General features: G+C 32.1%; 1 protein-coding gene across 2 annotated transcripts; it reads left to right on the top strand.

Annotated features, from left to right (window-relative positions):
* Positions 1–567: 567 nt before the first annotated feature.
* LOC118198206 (dual specificity tyrosine-phosphorylation-regulated kinase 2-like) lies at positions 568–15048 on the top strand. Of its 2 annotated transcripts, XM_035369830.2 has the most exons (2): positions 568–2551; positions 5859–15048. In XM_035369830.2, the coding sequence occupies exons 1-2, from the start codon at positions 838–840 to the stop codon at positions 5867–5869; spliced, it is 1725 nt and encodes a 574-aa protein (XP_035225721.1). In that variant the 5' UTR covers positions 568–837; the 3' UTR covers positions 5870–15048. The 2 variants fall into 2 exon arrangements, with proteins under 2 accessions (XP_035225721.1, XP_085664538.1); XM_085808412.1 differs by having other exon boundaries at positions 569–15048.
* Positions 15049–15990: the final 942 nt, after the last annotated feature.

Below are 15990 nucleotides of genomic sequence, written 5' to 3'. Positions count from 1 at the left end.
GTTTGGCCAGATGGTAGTAAAATCTTCTCAGTGGGATTATGTTTAGTTCCGCATGAATTACACTGTTTCTAATATATTATGGTGCGTTTGTAATGTGCCGCAGAACAACATTCTGGGCAGTTTGCAGTTTTTTACGTAGAGTTTTACATGAACACGCCCCAGGTCAGCATTTTGATTACAGTCTAATCATATTTTTTAACCCTTTGCTTTCATTCTATACGTGTATACTTCTCTGTTTCTTTTCTTTTTTTTTTCTTTCCTTTATTCCTTTCCTCAAAATTTGAAAATTGCCATTTTCCAATTCTTCTGTCTTGTTACGTGTTATACGTTAAAAAGTGATTTACGCTTAAAAAATAATACGCATTCTAAGACTTCCCTTAAAGTTTTTAAATTTTATGGTAGAAATGCCCACTGCTTTGAAATATTAATTCAAAATTTCGTTAAATAATTCTATGTTTTGATTAAAACCTCCTTTTATTGAAGGATTTATTTTAATATAAATCCGAAACTAAACTAATCATACTAAGGTATGATAAAATAATCATACATCATACCGTTTCAGTTTCGGTAGCAGAATGCCTTGAATCGTTTTGACAGCGGTTTCTTGAAACTGAAGTGAAGGCAGTCTGCTGTTGTCTGATGCGGTCGGTAACACATTGAGTGAAACTGAATGTATTGATGTTTTTAGCGTGCGGCAAAGATCGCTATAAAAATTCTCGATTAAAAGGATGCGGAACGGCATGAATTCTTCAAGAGGTTTTGAATCGCATTTTTTACGTTCGATCCTTTCAGTTCGCTTAAAAATTTTAGATGACGGAATTTACTTAGGCTTAGAGAATGTCTTCGGAAGTAAAATTAACTAACATGCCTCTGCCTCGCACTAAATCTCTTGTTACAAGCATTAATGGAAATCCAAGCTCTACTTCTAAAGAGTCATTCCTTCCTCAGATTGGTGATAAAAGCAGCAAAACATCCTTACCAGCTACTAAAAGTCAAACTGTTGCAGGATTAAAAACTGCTTGTCAAAATGGTTTACCCAATCGTATTTTATATGAAAATGAAAGGGACCATAGCGATTCTTCGTCGAAGGCCGTTCCTCAGTTACCAGAAGTCCGTCCTGCAACTAGTGGGGACAGCTTATCCAGCAACAAAAGCTGTTCTGCGAAACCAAAAATTCTTGTTGCTACTCCCGATCAGGTTATGAAATTATATATGCATAAATTGTCGCCTTATGAGCAGCAAGAAATTTATTCGTATTCTCATATTTATTTTCTTGGTGCAAATGCTAAAAAAAGACAGGGTGCTATTGGTATTCCTTCTAATTGTGGTTATGATGACAGCACAGGGTCTTACATTCATGTTCCACATGATCAGATATCGTATAGGTATGAAATGCTGAAAGTAATTGGCAAAGGTAGTTTTGGACAAGTTATTAAAGCTTATGATCATAAAAATAATCAATATGTTGCTTTAAAAATGGTGCGCAATGAAAAACGATTTTACCGGCAAGCTCAAGAAGAGATACGAATATTGGACCATCTACGGAAACAAGACAAAGACAACACCATGAATATAGTTCACATGTATGAACATTTTACATTCCGTAATCATGTTTGTATTACTTTTGAGCTTCTTAGCATTAATTTATATGAACTTATAAAGAAAAACAAATTTCAAGGATTTAGCTTGCAGCTGGTTCGCAAGTTTGCACATTCCTTGTTGCAGTGTTTAGACGCCTTATATAGAAGTAAAATAATTCACTGTGATTTAAAACCTGAAAATGTTTTGCTGAAACAGCAAGGACGCAGTGGTATTAAAGTAATCGATTTTGGGTCCAGCTGTTTTGAAGATCAGAGAGTTTATACTTATATACAGTCTCGTTTCTACCGAGCTCCAGAAGTTATTCTTGGCTCAAAATATGGTATGCCAATTGACATGTGGAGTTTAGGCTGCATATTAGCAGAACTGCTAACTGGTTATCCTTTGTTACCAGGTGAAGATGAAAGTGATCAACTGGCGTGTATGATAGAACTTTTAGGTATGCCATCTCCTAAGTTGCTTGAGCAGTCAAAACGTGCGAAAACATTTATAAATTCTAAAGGTTATCCTCGCTACTGTACTGCTTCTGTGCAGCCTGATGGTAAACTGGTGCTCAGTGGAGGACGATCTCGTCGGGGTAAATTACGTGGTCCACCTGGAAGTAAGGATTGGATTCGTGCTTTACGTGGTTGTGATGATGTGCTTTTCATAGATTTTCTAAAACGTTGTCTTGAGTGGGATCCAGTGGCTCGCTTAACACCTCCTGCTGCCTTAAGGCATGGTTGGCTGAGACGCCGCTTACCTCGCCCACCACAGAGTGCTAGCAATGCTGGAAGTAGTGAGCCTTCTCATCAGATATACCTGCAAGATGGTAGCAGTAGTGGTAGCATGGCAACAGTACGTGCTAGCCTTGCTGCAAAACCTAATTTAAATGTATCAGCAACTAAAACTGCCCCCAGTAGTGCCGGAGAGAATGTTACAAATCTTGACTCTCATACATTACCTACAATTGGTAAGATTCCTTAACATATGTGATATTTAGATTTATTATAGTTTTATAATGAGCTTTGCAACACTTTTAAAGTGTTTATATAAGAAATTTATTATTTAAAAAAACTGTACAAGGCACTTCATTGTGCTGCAAATTTTTATTTTAAATCAGTATTTTCTGGATTTTCTCCCAGAAAATAAATATTTTACTGTAAAAAACTATTTCATCTGCAAAGCATAATTGTACATTATGTCATTTGTAAAGTATGTAAGTGCAGGATATTTATTACTTTGACAAAATGTCTAGCTTGTGAACTGGGCATATTTTTCGCAATAAGCTTCTCTTTAGTTTTGGGTCGATTCTGTGAAATTTAAAAAAAAAAAAAATTGTACTTAATAAATGAATGAAACTATGCAAGTAACCCAAATTATAACAGGCTTTATTGGAATAAAATGTAACAGCCAACTCAGTTGTCTAAATAAGTAGAAGCACTTTTTTTTTATCTAAAGTCTATGTTAAAATGCTGTTATATGACAGTAACTTATGGTTTAGTTTGCATACATTTGTTTGTTATTGAAATCATAAATTAATGTTGTGAAATTCTTTCGCTGCTTTTAATCGTGTAAAAATATGGTTTAAAGGATTTCTAAGTTTTGCTAAATCACATAGCATAAACCTAGCTTTTCTAGAATTATTTATTTATGGTAAATATATGTATTAGTTTTATTCTGCAACTAATACAGAGCAAGTTAAAATTTTGTAAATTCCATTATTCATTGATTATGTGAATTTATTCATGGAATTTATAAATGTACATAACTTTGTCCTAGATATGAAATATTTTTATCAAATATCAACATTAATCATGTACTATTCAGTCATTCATTAGAATGTATGAAATTAATGTATTTTAATGAATATACAAACAATTCCATGACTAACAAAGTATTTTAATTAATTTATAGATTATATAAGTAATTTGAATTTCACTCTGTTTTGCAAGAACTTAAATTCTGTCTGCCTTTCCAAATCATTATGTGTTGTTTAATTCGTAAATTAAATATTTGTTTGAAAGTGTCTTTACATAAGTTTCATGGAATACTTTATGTTCTAGTATTATTTTTTTTATGTTACAAATGTGATTCCGCTTCGGTTGATCTTTACATTATGGTAACTTGGCGATTTTTTGCCGAAAATTTGGCAACCAACTCTCCTACAGCAACCCTCTATTTTTTTTCCCCGCCGCCATTTTGTCTTCACGAAGTAAAGACATGTTTCTTTTCTTTTTATCTCCTGAACACTTCTTCCAACAATCTACTAGCCGAATTACACTTATGCTAGAAATTTTATCAAACAAAACTGCTTAATCATGACAAATATTCACTGCAAAATTAGGAAAAACTGCACAATACCATTCTCCTTACGCATTTTTCAAAATAACACATACACATAAACCATGTACACGCCGACTTATTTTTACTTAAAAAAATATCCCAGAATTGCACAAAAATGGCATTGCGCACACTCTTCACTATATCCATGTACACTGCTTTTTTCTCATAAATTACAAAAATTTCACGAAAATACATGACAATTTTCTCAATCTTTAAACCCGGTAAAAAGAACATATATGAAATTACCTGATCGCGAAAATGTATTTACCCTTTACAAATATGAACATTTCCACATATAAAATAAATAAAATATCCAAAAACTTTTACCTCTAAATCATCTATTACATTATACACGTCACCAATGAATTCATACCGCAAGCATTACAAATACTTAGTACCAAATATTTAAATTATTTCCATGCACGTTTATTTCAACTTAAATGTATACCAAATTCCTACAAACATAAAATTCACAAAATAACTATCATTTCATTAAAATATAATTAAATTCAAAAACACTACTTAAAATATAAATGAGCACATACATTAAATTAATAAAAATTACCTTACAATCCTAATTACTTTAAACTAAATCATTGCTAATAACAATTTTCCCAATAATACCAAATTCCTTTCCACCTTACATTTAGAACAATGCATAAAAATAATATCCTCAAATAATTAAAAATACTAACTTACCTAATCTTGATAACGTGGCGGATACACTTTTCTAATTCATTCAATAAAATTACTGAAAGATTTTTTCTGCGAATTTTTCCTCCATACTTCCTCCGCTAAATAAAAAGCAAACTTCTCTTTATCACAATGCCTAAATACCCATTTTGAATTCACTTTGGTTAGGGCCATGGGATCCAAAAATTAAACAACACTGTTTCACACAACACAGAATAAAGCTAAATACAAAATTTCCACATTTTTCCCCAATTTCCCCCCTTTTCCGATTAAAGAACCGTAATTCGTCCATTAATATCACATGACATATCCCATGATCTCTCATTTCCCTCACGCAAAATAATGCGTAATTGGAACTGAGTACTGCTCACATTATTACCAAAGTCCCAGGTAGTAACCTTTATCGCCTCCAAAATGTCGCCAAATTACCAGTTACCATATTGTAAAGATCAACCTCCGCTTCAGTTTTAGTTGAAAATGTTTTAAAATTAAATGTTGACAGTTACACTTTTACAACTTGGGGTCTCTTCGAACCTTCAAATTTGACCGCACGTATGTTTCTCTTTACAAATTGCTGATGATTCACTTTAAATGTCTTAATTTTTTTCCCCAAAGAGTAATAATTTTAAAAAATTAAAAGTGAATTTTGGCATATTTTGTGTAATCAAAAATTTAAATGTACACTTAATGTTTTCTGTGTCAAAGCTTTGTCATCTAAAATATGCAAAATATTTATATGTATCAAAATTTTAAGTTTTGAAAAGAATTTCTGAAAAATTCTGAAAGCATTTTTTTGTTATCTGGTAAAAGTCTCCCCAAAATTTCAGTGATGTACATTTTATTAACCCTTTGTAATCCAAATTTGCCATATAAAAATCATACATCTAGTATTCTAGTCCATTTTAGCTGTATGAAAATTATTTATCATAAGTGTTCTGTCTAGTACTATAATGCAGGAATTGTTTTATAGATCAGATTTCCTTGTAAAATGCCTATTAAGAGTATTTACTTGTTTTAAGGAGGCTGGTCCTCACATTATTATTGGTATTAATATCGGAGATTGTAATCGCATGAAAGTCATCATATAAATATTACAGGCAGAATTAAAAGGACAACAGTGTCATTAAATTTCTTGGAAGTGTTAGATGCCATGTTAGTGATTTTTTATTAATTGTTTTTGTAAGAAGACATCCAACATTAAATGTGAATGTAATTCTCAATTTTTTTTCTGAAATGTTTAGCCATGCTTTAAAGATTTAGATTGATTGAATGTGATAAAACTGACTGTCTGCCTAATATGAAGGTTATCTTAGTGGAAAATTTTCTATGGAAGGCCTGTATTTACTTTGCATATTGGAAGAACATCAAGAACCCATGCTTGTCAGCTTTTTTCAGTTACTGGTAATGGAATCCAGAGGGAGCTTTTTTCAGTTGCTGGTAATGGAATCCAGAGTGCTGCATGGCTTTAACAATTCAGCTGCTTATTCAGCTGCTCATCAATATACAGCTTGCTGTATATTGATGACACAAATTAAACAAACACCCATGATCTTGCAGTCCAGATTGTGTGTTTTTAATGACACAAATTAAATAAACACCCATGATCTTGCAGTCCAGATTGTGTGTTTTTAATAGTAGTAAATATTGTTATTTGTAATAATATAATTATATTAACATATACTTAATAATCTGAATAATATAAAGGCTTAATAATGTTTATGTAATAATTTCTTTGAAGTTTGCTGAGGTGTGTTTTTATAGTTGTTATACTAATATGAGAATTGTTTTAATAATACACTGATCTGTTTCTCCATTCAAATTTCATTATTTTCACTGTAGAAAATTCAAATTTGCAAAATTTTGGTTTTGGAAATTGTGATAAAGTTCTAAAATATAGAAATATTTAAAGAAATTCTTATTGAATGCCTTTATTTCCTCAGTTTGAACTAAGAACTGGTGTAATCATTTCTGTTTTTAGAATAGTGTTGCATTTAGTTGAAACTAGGAATAGAAAATTGATAAAATCAACTTATTATGTTTCAGAAGCTAAAACAAATGTATACTAATCAGCCTGAAAACTGCCGTTTATTAAACTCATCTTTGCTACTTATAAAGCTCAAATTAGTGAAAGACTGAGTCTTCAGTGCTAGCATAACCTACTGGTACCTATTAAAGCTGCCTGTAGCTCTCCCATTTAGCTTGTTGAGGAATGTGGTTTGTTTATTATTTAAGTATTTAGTGCTTCTGTAAAATGGGTTTGACTGAAATTTTAGTCAATGTAGTTTTATTTTCCCAGTCCCTGTTAGATATTGTTTGTAAACACTTTTGTGCAGATTGGAGTTGACAGAATTTCCTTATCTTGAGATTATCAAAAGCATCTCTAAAAATACTGTAAATAAGTGAGTGTACCTTCTCAAATGACAGCTGATAGGGGGTGGAAATGAAACTTTTACATCCTATTAAAGTTCAAAATTTTCCCATTGAAGTACATGTATTATATTTGCGAGTATTCAGAAAACTTCATAAAATTTTTTCTATTATTATTGTGCAGTGTCAGTCTTTTAATGGAAGCTAGCAACATGAGTTTTAAAATTAAGCATATCACCAGAAGAAGCATTTTTTAATCTGTTACGTGTGTAACTTGATATGTCAAAAATACCTGAGGAAAATGATTTAAACTTGAAAAAAAAAAGGGCTAAATTTTTAAAAGATAATGATGCTGTTGGTAAGTACAGCCAAAGAGAACTTGCATTTAACCCTCTGAGCATTACGGGTTTGGCCCAGAAATTTCAAAGTTTTCTAAAATGCCATGAATAAGCAGTATTTTCTCTATTAGAATTCCAAAATGAGCCTTTTACACTGTATGTGGTATAAAGTAATGAGGGTGCACTTTTACCTTTTATAAACTATTTATTTATAACTATAGAATGTATTATATTACAGAGAACTGTGATACTAGCATAGTTCTAATTTTTATATCTCCAAAAGTGTTGTCAATTACAAGTTACTAAATATTAAATGTTATCATTTACAAATTATTAAATATTGCATTTTTTTTTTTTTTTTTTTTTTTTAAGAGTTAAAAATTTTTTCTTTTTTTTAAGACTCTAAAATCAGTCCAAATACCTGTCTGACTTTCTAATCACTCTCCCACTTCTAGTTCCTTGCTCACCATCCCTTGTATCTGAGTTATCAGCAGAGTTTGGTAGTTGATCTTCTAAACTTTGCCCTTGCAGATATCTGGGATCATATCCTTTTACATCTGTTTTCTGTGCATTAACTCCCTGTTCTGCTCCTCTGATAATTAATTTTTAAAAGTGAAATAGTAGCTGGTATCAGTTAATATGTAACTAATATGTAGTATTGCATGCAACAATTAAGATGATACCACTGAGTATTGGCAAAAGCAGACAAATTTGATGTTTGAAATAAATCAAGAACTCAACAGTACAAACTCATGGATGAAAAGTACTTTTACAACTTCTCTTTTAAAAGGGGACAGTGAACTGCAAAATAAAAAAAAAAAATACACCTAATCTTAGATGCACGCCTAATCTCATTCTGAAACACGCTAAATTAGTGTCTCTTCCTGTAAATGCGATTTCTGTCATCTAGCCTTTAGAGAAGGATATTGTAAATGTTTTCAAATGTTATTCAAAACAAGGTAAACAAAATTAAATCTTGAGAAAATGTAGGTGCTTCAAAGAGGATATTTATGTCAATATCTTTGCAAGAGACGATGCATACTACAAAAAATACATGGGGGAATAATCTCTCAAAACACTGTTGAAAATTGCTTTTAAAAAATGTTCGTTTTCATCTATGAGAGGCCTCAGAGGAACTGCAGTTTATAGTCAGTGTTTCAGACATCTGTGAGGAAAGTTATGACTATTCATTTTTAGTATATGTTGCAGTTGATGATAATATATAGACCAGAGGTGTTCAACTATTTAGCTTCACTGGGCCATGCAGAAAGAAGACAAGATATTTGTGGCTGTACAAATTATTTCTAACACCAGTGGCAGCTCATGAACCTCCAAAATAAATGAATCGCCCAGTTGTGTAGATATCTTTGAAAATTTTCAGGTTTGACTGCTGAAAGAAATTTTTATATTTTACCTGTGGGAGAGAGAAATTTGTGGATTTGGCCATGTTAGTTCAAATGTGCTCAGTGTATACTACATTTTAAGTGAATCAGTGATTCACATGATTCATATGGCTAGCCACCACTGCCAACACTAACAATGACTGATGAGCCAAAAAAAAAAAAAAAAAAAAAAAAAAGAAATGTATTTAAATATTTAAAATTTTATTAATTTATGTTTTTTATTGCCATAATAACAGCAATATAGAATTATTCTGAATTTGTGTTTGACATTATGTGCATAAAATTTCATTATAAATTTTATTTATAATTACAAAGATAACAGGAAATCTTAAAATAAATGGGATATTAGACCTTGTATTTGAGAAACTAATGCATAAATGTCTGGTTCGATTGAAGTGGTTCCAATTCTCAGGAAGTTTTCAAGGTGCTCATCCAATATTCTAATTTTACTCTTAATATGCTTCACTGTTGAAAATAGTTGTTCACAAATGTGTGTGCTGCCAAATAATGATGATATATGTAATGCATGACTGTACAGGTATATTTATATCTGGGTAGAGTATATTTATGTCAGCTATAAATGGATGAAAAGTAAAGCTGCACATTTTCCCCATTTTTAGGATTATGTTTGTTTAAATGTAAATGATTGTTCGCATTTATTTAGGCTTGCTATATTTTGCCACTCAAAATGCATTTTATTTCTCTCCAACTCAAGAGTGTCAAATAACCCATCTGTTCATGTTGAAAGCCAGCTATGAACATCGACTGCAAAAGTAAAATGTATCATCAGGGTGGGTTGTAATAACTGCATTCATATTTGTTTTTTGGCTGCATGCGGACCATGGATTGGACACCCTTGATTTTTGAAAAATGTTTTCACACCAATTTGTGAAAAAATGACTGTTGTAAATCACAGTCACAGAGCAGCAGTAACTGAATCTCACAGTGACAGTGATAGAAAAGAAAGTGCCAATAAGCCAACTTCAATCAAATCTAGAAAACCCCTGCAGATTCTAGGAAAAATTATTGAATTGAAAGAGGCTGATCAGAAAAGCTACCAGCAGTTTTATGAAATTGAAAGTAAAGTTGAAAAATAAGATTATAATTGATTTTTAAAAGTTTAAATTTTCGTCAGGTACATATGTTTACAGGGCCAAATTTAGGCTTGATAAGGACCTAACAGTGGCATAGCTAGGATGGGACAAGGGGGGACATGTGTTCCTGGGCGCAGCATACAAGGGATGCCAAATTGATGTGATGAAATTGCAGAATGAAATGTTTTCCGTTCTCGGTACACAGAAAGGGGCGCAAAATCTTCAGTTGTCCTTGGGCGCTGAAAACCCTAGCTACGCCTCTGGGCCCTAAGCTATTTGAAATATGGGGCCCTTTATAAGTCCAAATATTATACGTCAGTGCCAAATATGATTTTCAGATAACTAGAGGCCTTTTTTGGGATCCCTAAGAAAGCAGGAGCCTTAAGCTATAGCTTGTGTAGCTTATGTGTAAATCCTGCACTGTATATTTCTAATAAAAAATTTAATTATTTTCAGAATTTCATAGTTAAATTTTAGCATTAATTTTTAATTATTATTTTAGGTGGTCATTATTAGATTTATTGTTAGTTATTATCCTACTAGATAAGTTTAAAGCCGACATCATAATTCAAAAACACAAATCACTGTCTATTAAATCCAGCCGCTTGTTTGAAATGGAAGAATATTAATAGGAAGTAGATACTCTTCTTCCTTTTATAGCAGCCTTGGTAAGACAGAGAAAAGGCATTGGTGCAGTTCAGTCTTAAATGTTATTTATTGCCAAATGTTATAAACAACCACAAAAATTATGAAATAGTGATTTATGACAGAATTTGTAATTTGTGCTTGGTTTATGTATTTTGAGATCATTTGATTTGTTGCTATTAAATTTGCAATTTTTTGTTGGTAAAATTTTCAGCATATTTATTATTCTGGGGTCTTACATAGTGCAGTTCATGAAAAGTTTGACATCGGCAATGATAATATCTTTGAATCGTTATTAGTAACAATTGCTGAACTATGGCTACTGTGAAGTATTTGTGAAAAATAAATACTTTATATGAGGGCAATTTGAAAATTAACCTCTGTTTCGCTGTAATTAAAAGACCTGCACAAATTCAACTATGCTTTATTTATATGTAAAAGATACAGTTGTCCTCTATTTTTCAAATAATCACCATATTTATTGAAGCACTTGTCATAGTGTTTTACCAACTTACCAATCCCTTCTGCACAAAACTCAGCCGCTTGCGACTTCAACCAACTTGCCACAGTGGTTTTTAATGTGGTTCAACCAACTTGCCACAAGTTTCTTATCATCAGCGAAGTGAGGTGTCCCAACCACTTCTTCATTGCTAAGAACAGATGGTAATCAGAAGGAGCCAAGTCCATGCTGTGGGGGATGTTGAAATATGTCCCATTTGAATTAGTGCAAAAGATTTTGTGTTTACTGAACACTGTAAGGGTAAGCATTACCATGCAGGAAAAGAAAACCAGACATCAGCTGGCTGTGACATTTGTTCTGGATTGCTCTTTTTAGTTTTCTCAAAGTGTTACAGTACACTTTAGAATTGATCGTTGTACACTGCTCTATGAATTTCACAAACAAGATTCCATTAGCATCCCAAAATACGGTGACCATAAACTTCCTCGCTGTTGGAGTTCAACGTGCTTTCCTCAGCTGGGTCGGAGACCAGTATGATCTCATGCCACTGTCTGTTGTTTTGTCTCAGCATTCACATGCACTGCCCAAGTCTCATCAGCAGTCTCTTTTCTGTTCAAAAACTCCTCGCTTTCTATGTGGTACCAGAAAAGAAAGTGAGGTAGTGCCCATTCAATTGCTTTTGTGAATTTCTGTGAGAAGCTTCAGTGCCCATCGAGCACAGAACTTCCGGTAGCCTAATTTTTTTGTGACTACCTTGTACAAAACAGTCTGGGAAATGTTCAGGAATAGTTTTGAAAGTTCCGAGATTGTGAATCCACGGATCTGACAGATTTTTGTCATCAATTTGTTTGACAAGATCATCATTCACTACAGATGCCTTCCCACGCCTTGATTCATCATGAATGTTTTTTTTCCCCTTCTTTGAAAAATCTCACCATTGACACAGCACATCTTCACTCATAATGTTCGGGCCATATATGATACACAGTTGCTGATAAATGTCTGTTGCTGACAGCTTTTTTGCCCAAAGAAATCGTATTACTCCTCTTATCTCGCATTTGGTGGGATTTTAGTAGCAGCACAAATTTTGTGATATTATAACCAGCACATATGCAGCAGTATAACACTTTCACGAGGATAGCAGGAGGCTTACTGAATCACAGATTGCTTAATGTACCAGTAGCCTCACTCAGTCCTACTAGCGCCACGCCACAGCAGAGATTAGTTTCTGAATTACCCTCGTGTATGTATATATATATATATATATCAGAGCAATATGTATGTGTATGTATTATATATGCACACATATACAGAGTATGTGTATATGAGGGCAATACACACACCATATATATATGTGTGTATGCATGTATTATATATACATATGTATACAAAGTATGTGTGTATGCATACATTCACATACACACAAACATGTATATAATAGAATTAATTTCGATGGTGGATGATTTAGATATATTTATAGAATGATATAAAGATGATGGCTGAAAAGTTTATTGTGTTAAATAATGTTAAAATATTTTTCAAGAATGATGTCATTCATCTAAATAGAAATTCATACATTTAAATTAAAATTTCTTTATAAGATTTTAAATTGTTTTCAAATCATGCAAGTGTATGAATACTTTTTCCTTCACTATGTGTCAGATTTAAATAAAATTCAAGCTGATCATTTAGCAAATTAATTTTACAGCTTATTTGCTAATGGAATTTGATTATACATGTTGTAGGATTCGGCTTCAAAGTACAAAAGTAGATTTTTTTAGAAATGTACGAGTAATATTTTTATACAAAATAAATTTTTTATCAAATGCATAGGAATGCCTTTTAAAATTTGTTTGTAAGATTTGATCTTTTTGAAGGAGCTGTGTATTTTGTTGCAGCATTTTCTGTTCTGAATAATTATAATTAAAAATAAGTCTTTACTTTTACATCACTATTTGATATTGATTCATTATCTATTTCTATAATAATTTTGTAACATTTATGTATTTAATTCATTATACTATGTTTGTTAATGTGAAAATAAGTTGAACTTAACAAATGTTTATCTGTTGTAAAAATTGGATTGCAAAGGGTTATAATGTATGACTTCTGATTTAGAATTTTCAGGTGTAAAAAGTAATTATTACAGCTTTTGTTATCTGGGTAGTAAAGTCTTATAATGGTACTTCCTAGTTAACAGAGTGTTACTTGGCACCAGACGTAAATGTTGGTGCAAAATCTAACTAGATGGCAACTTTAATGCTACAAACAGCTTAATGAAAAGAATTACTGTTTTACTAAGTCCAAAATAAATAAAGACAGATGAAAAAATTCACAAAAATATGAAACTGATTTTACCAGATTAATCTCAGATTACAGTGAAGGCATAAGGCTGCTGATTTCGTTTAACATTAGTGCAGAGATTTTTTATCTCATGCAGTCGACACAATACGAATGCAATTAAGTAGAATCTAGGTGGTGGCGGACAGTGGGACAGTGCCAATATGAATGCAATTAAATAGAATCTGGGTGGTGGCGGACAGTGGGACAGTGCCGTGCTTATATTTATTTTGCCATTCTGCATTGCCCCACAACCTTCCAACAGTATCTGTATGATATCCATATTGAGATCAGTAAAATTGGCAATAATTAACTCGCAGGTGTTCCTATCCGGCAGCTGCTACTACATCTACTGTCCAACAGTCAGAGTGAAATTACTTCCTCCTGTTGTATCGTTGCAGTCAAAATTTGCACTGAATGGATCCCCACAGTCACTTTCAATTCATGGCCCTCATAACATATGTAAACAGGCTGCCACATTTAGTGTTTTGGCGCACAATTACAGCTGTCATCCCGTTAATGGAAAAGTACCGAAGTAACTGCTGGTAACTTTTCAGTTTCGTAGGGAGTTTCATTACTATCTGAATTTTGTTTATATTTGTAACTGACATTGTTCATATTTTTAATAGGGCATTTGGGGGGGGGACAAGTTAGTATTGCTTTAAATGATTGCAGTGTATATGCATCCTAAAACCAGACAGTTCTTTTATTCATTAACATAAGTTTCTAAAAAATGATTTAAGTTTAAAGAAAATAAAACATTTAATGTGTGAAGGAGGGAAGAAAGAAACTATAAATCTCCAGAGAAAGGCAAACAGAATGTATCACACAGAATCTCGAGTAAAAGATAACCTGCAAATGATATTTACATATTAGTGCAATCATTTTTAGTATAAGCTGCCAAATTTTCAAAGCCATTGCAAAGATTTTATCTACTGAAATGAGATTTAAGTTCATGGCATCTCACATCTGCAAATGAGAGCTCTGGAACTCATCAAAATTTTAGTATTTTATCAGATGTTTATCGTTCTGTCTTTACACTCCAAATGCAAGATCTGTAAATACTTTTAGCCTGAATATATATATGTAGGGAACATTGCTATCGCATTGACAGAAACAGATTTCAACTGCGGTCAGTTTGTTAGGAAGAAAAGCTATGATCCCCTCCCCAAATTTTATAAATTTTGTAACTGTGGTCATAGGATTAATTTCTAATGTTGAACACTGTTTTGTTTTTTGAAGGACTGACTGGTATTACGAACATCATTTGTAGAGTTAATTTTTCAATATTTGTTTATTGCTTTGTACATTGTGAACATGCTCGCACAAATCTACACGAATGCAGCTTGTATTCAATAGGGAAGTTTTTGTACCATATGCTAAGTTTTGAATGTGACAGGAAATATCTTCAAGGCTATAGTATATGTATTGTAATTCAATGTGGTTATGTTATGCTGCCTGACAAAAAGTTTTATTTGTCCAGATAATGAGCTGTATGGATTAATATTCCATCCCATTATTTAAATATTTAAAATGTCATCTTCAACCCCCAAAAAATTCAAAGACAAATTCAACACAGTATCTGTTTGTTGTCTCTGTATAAAAATGTTTCCAACGTGTATAAAATATCTTATAATGTTGCATTTCATGATTTATTTTTAGTTGATTTGTTCTTTTTCTAATATTATGTAAAATTTAATGTGACATTTTGCCCTTCATTTTGTGAAATGAGATGATATCAGTATAATTTAATGAAAAATAAAAAAATAAAAAAGTCAATTTAATATGTGTTTCTTGTTGCATTTTTCCACTGAAAATAATGCATAAAGGTATTCCTTGCTTTACGAAATCTCTTTAAATTTATGAAAGACGGGAAACAATGTTTTTCTATTATAAAAACAAATCTACAAAAACATTTTGCTTTTACAATAATATTAATAATATATGGCTTTCATTGTGTGTTTTATGCATGGATACTAAAAATGTGTGTTTGAATTATACATATATAAGAAATATGTCATTTTGGTTTTGGCTAATTTTGCAAGATATTTTTATTGCTTACAAAGAACTGTATGATAGAAAAAACATGTCAGTTTAAAAATCAGTCACAGCTGTGTTTCAGAGCTTTTGCATCAGCCAGATTAGATATCCCCCCTTCAGTTGCTCAAAAATGTTTTGCAGGAAATGTATAACTTGCATATGAAAAATGTATCATATAATTTTAAATTCTGTAAAATATAAATTTACTTTTATATAATAATACAGAGAACATTTTGAATCATAGATACACTCATTTTACATCAGTTTGTGATATGTTTTTAATGGATTGATCTGAACAACTGTTTTCAGATGGGAATTGGTGTTTTACGCCCTAAATTATTTTTGCAGTGAAGTCATTTGTTCTGTGATGTATATTGCAATTTTTAGTACTTTCTGCTTTAATGCAGATAGGAAACCTGGGCTTCTGACATTGAGGCAGACTTAAGAAAAGTAGACACAGTGACTTGATACAAATGATGAAGATAAACTTATGCATGATCCTTATCTTATCCCACTTTATCTGTCGGTTGAAGCTTACGCGAACCAATTTAGAACATCATGTGACTGCAGCTGTCTCTCTCCAGTGCCCTTGTTATCTTCTAATGAGATGAAAAGAATAAGTATACTAGAACCTCTGCTAACCGAGCCGGCATTCAGTTTAAAAAAAAATAATAATTGAAAAAATG

The sequence above is a fragment of the Stegodyphus dumicola genome, chromosome X1 (assembly GCF_044657685.1).
Source record: "Stegodyphus dumicola isolate Sdum_Otavi_A_Nest chromosome X1, ASM4465768v1".
NCBI classification, from domain to species: Eukaryota; Metazoa; Arthropoda; class Arachnida; order Araneae; family Eresidae; genus Stegodyphus; species Stegodyphus dumicola.
This window is presented reverse-complemented; position numbering and strand designations above follow the sequence as displayed.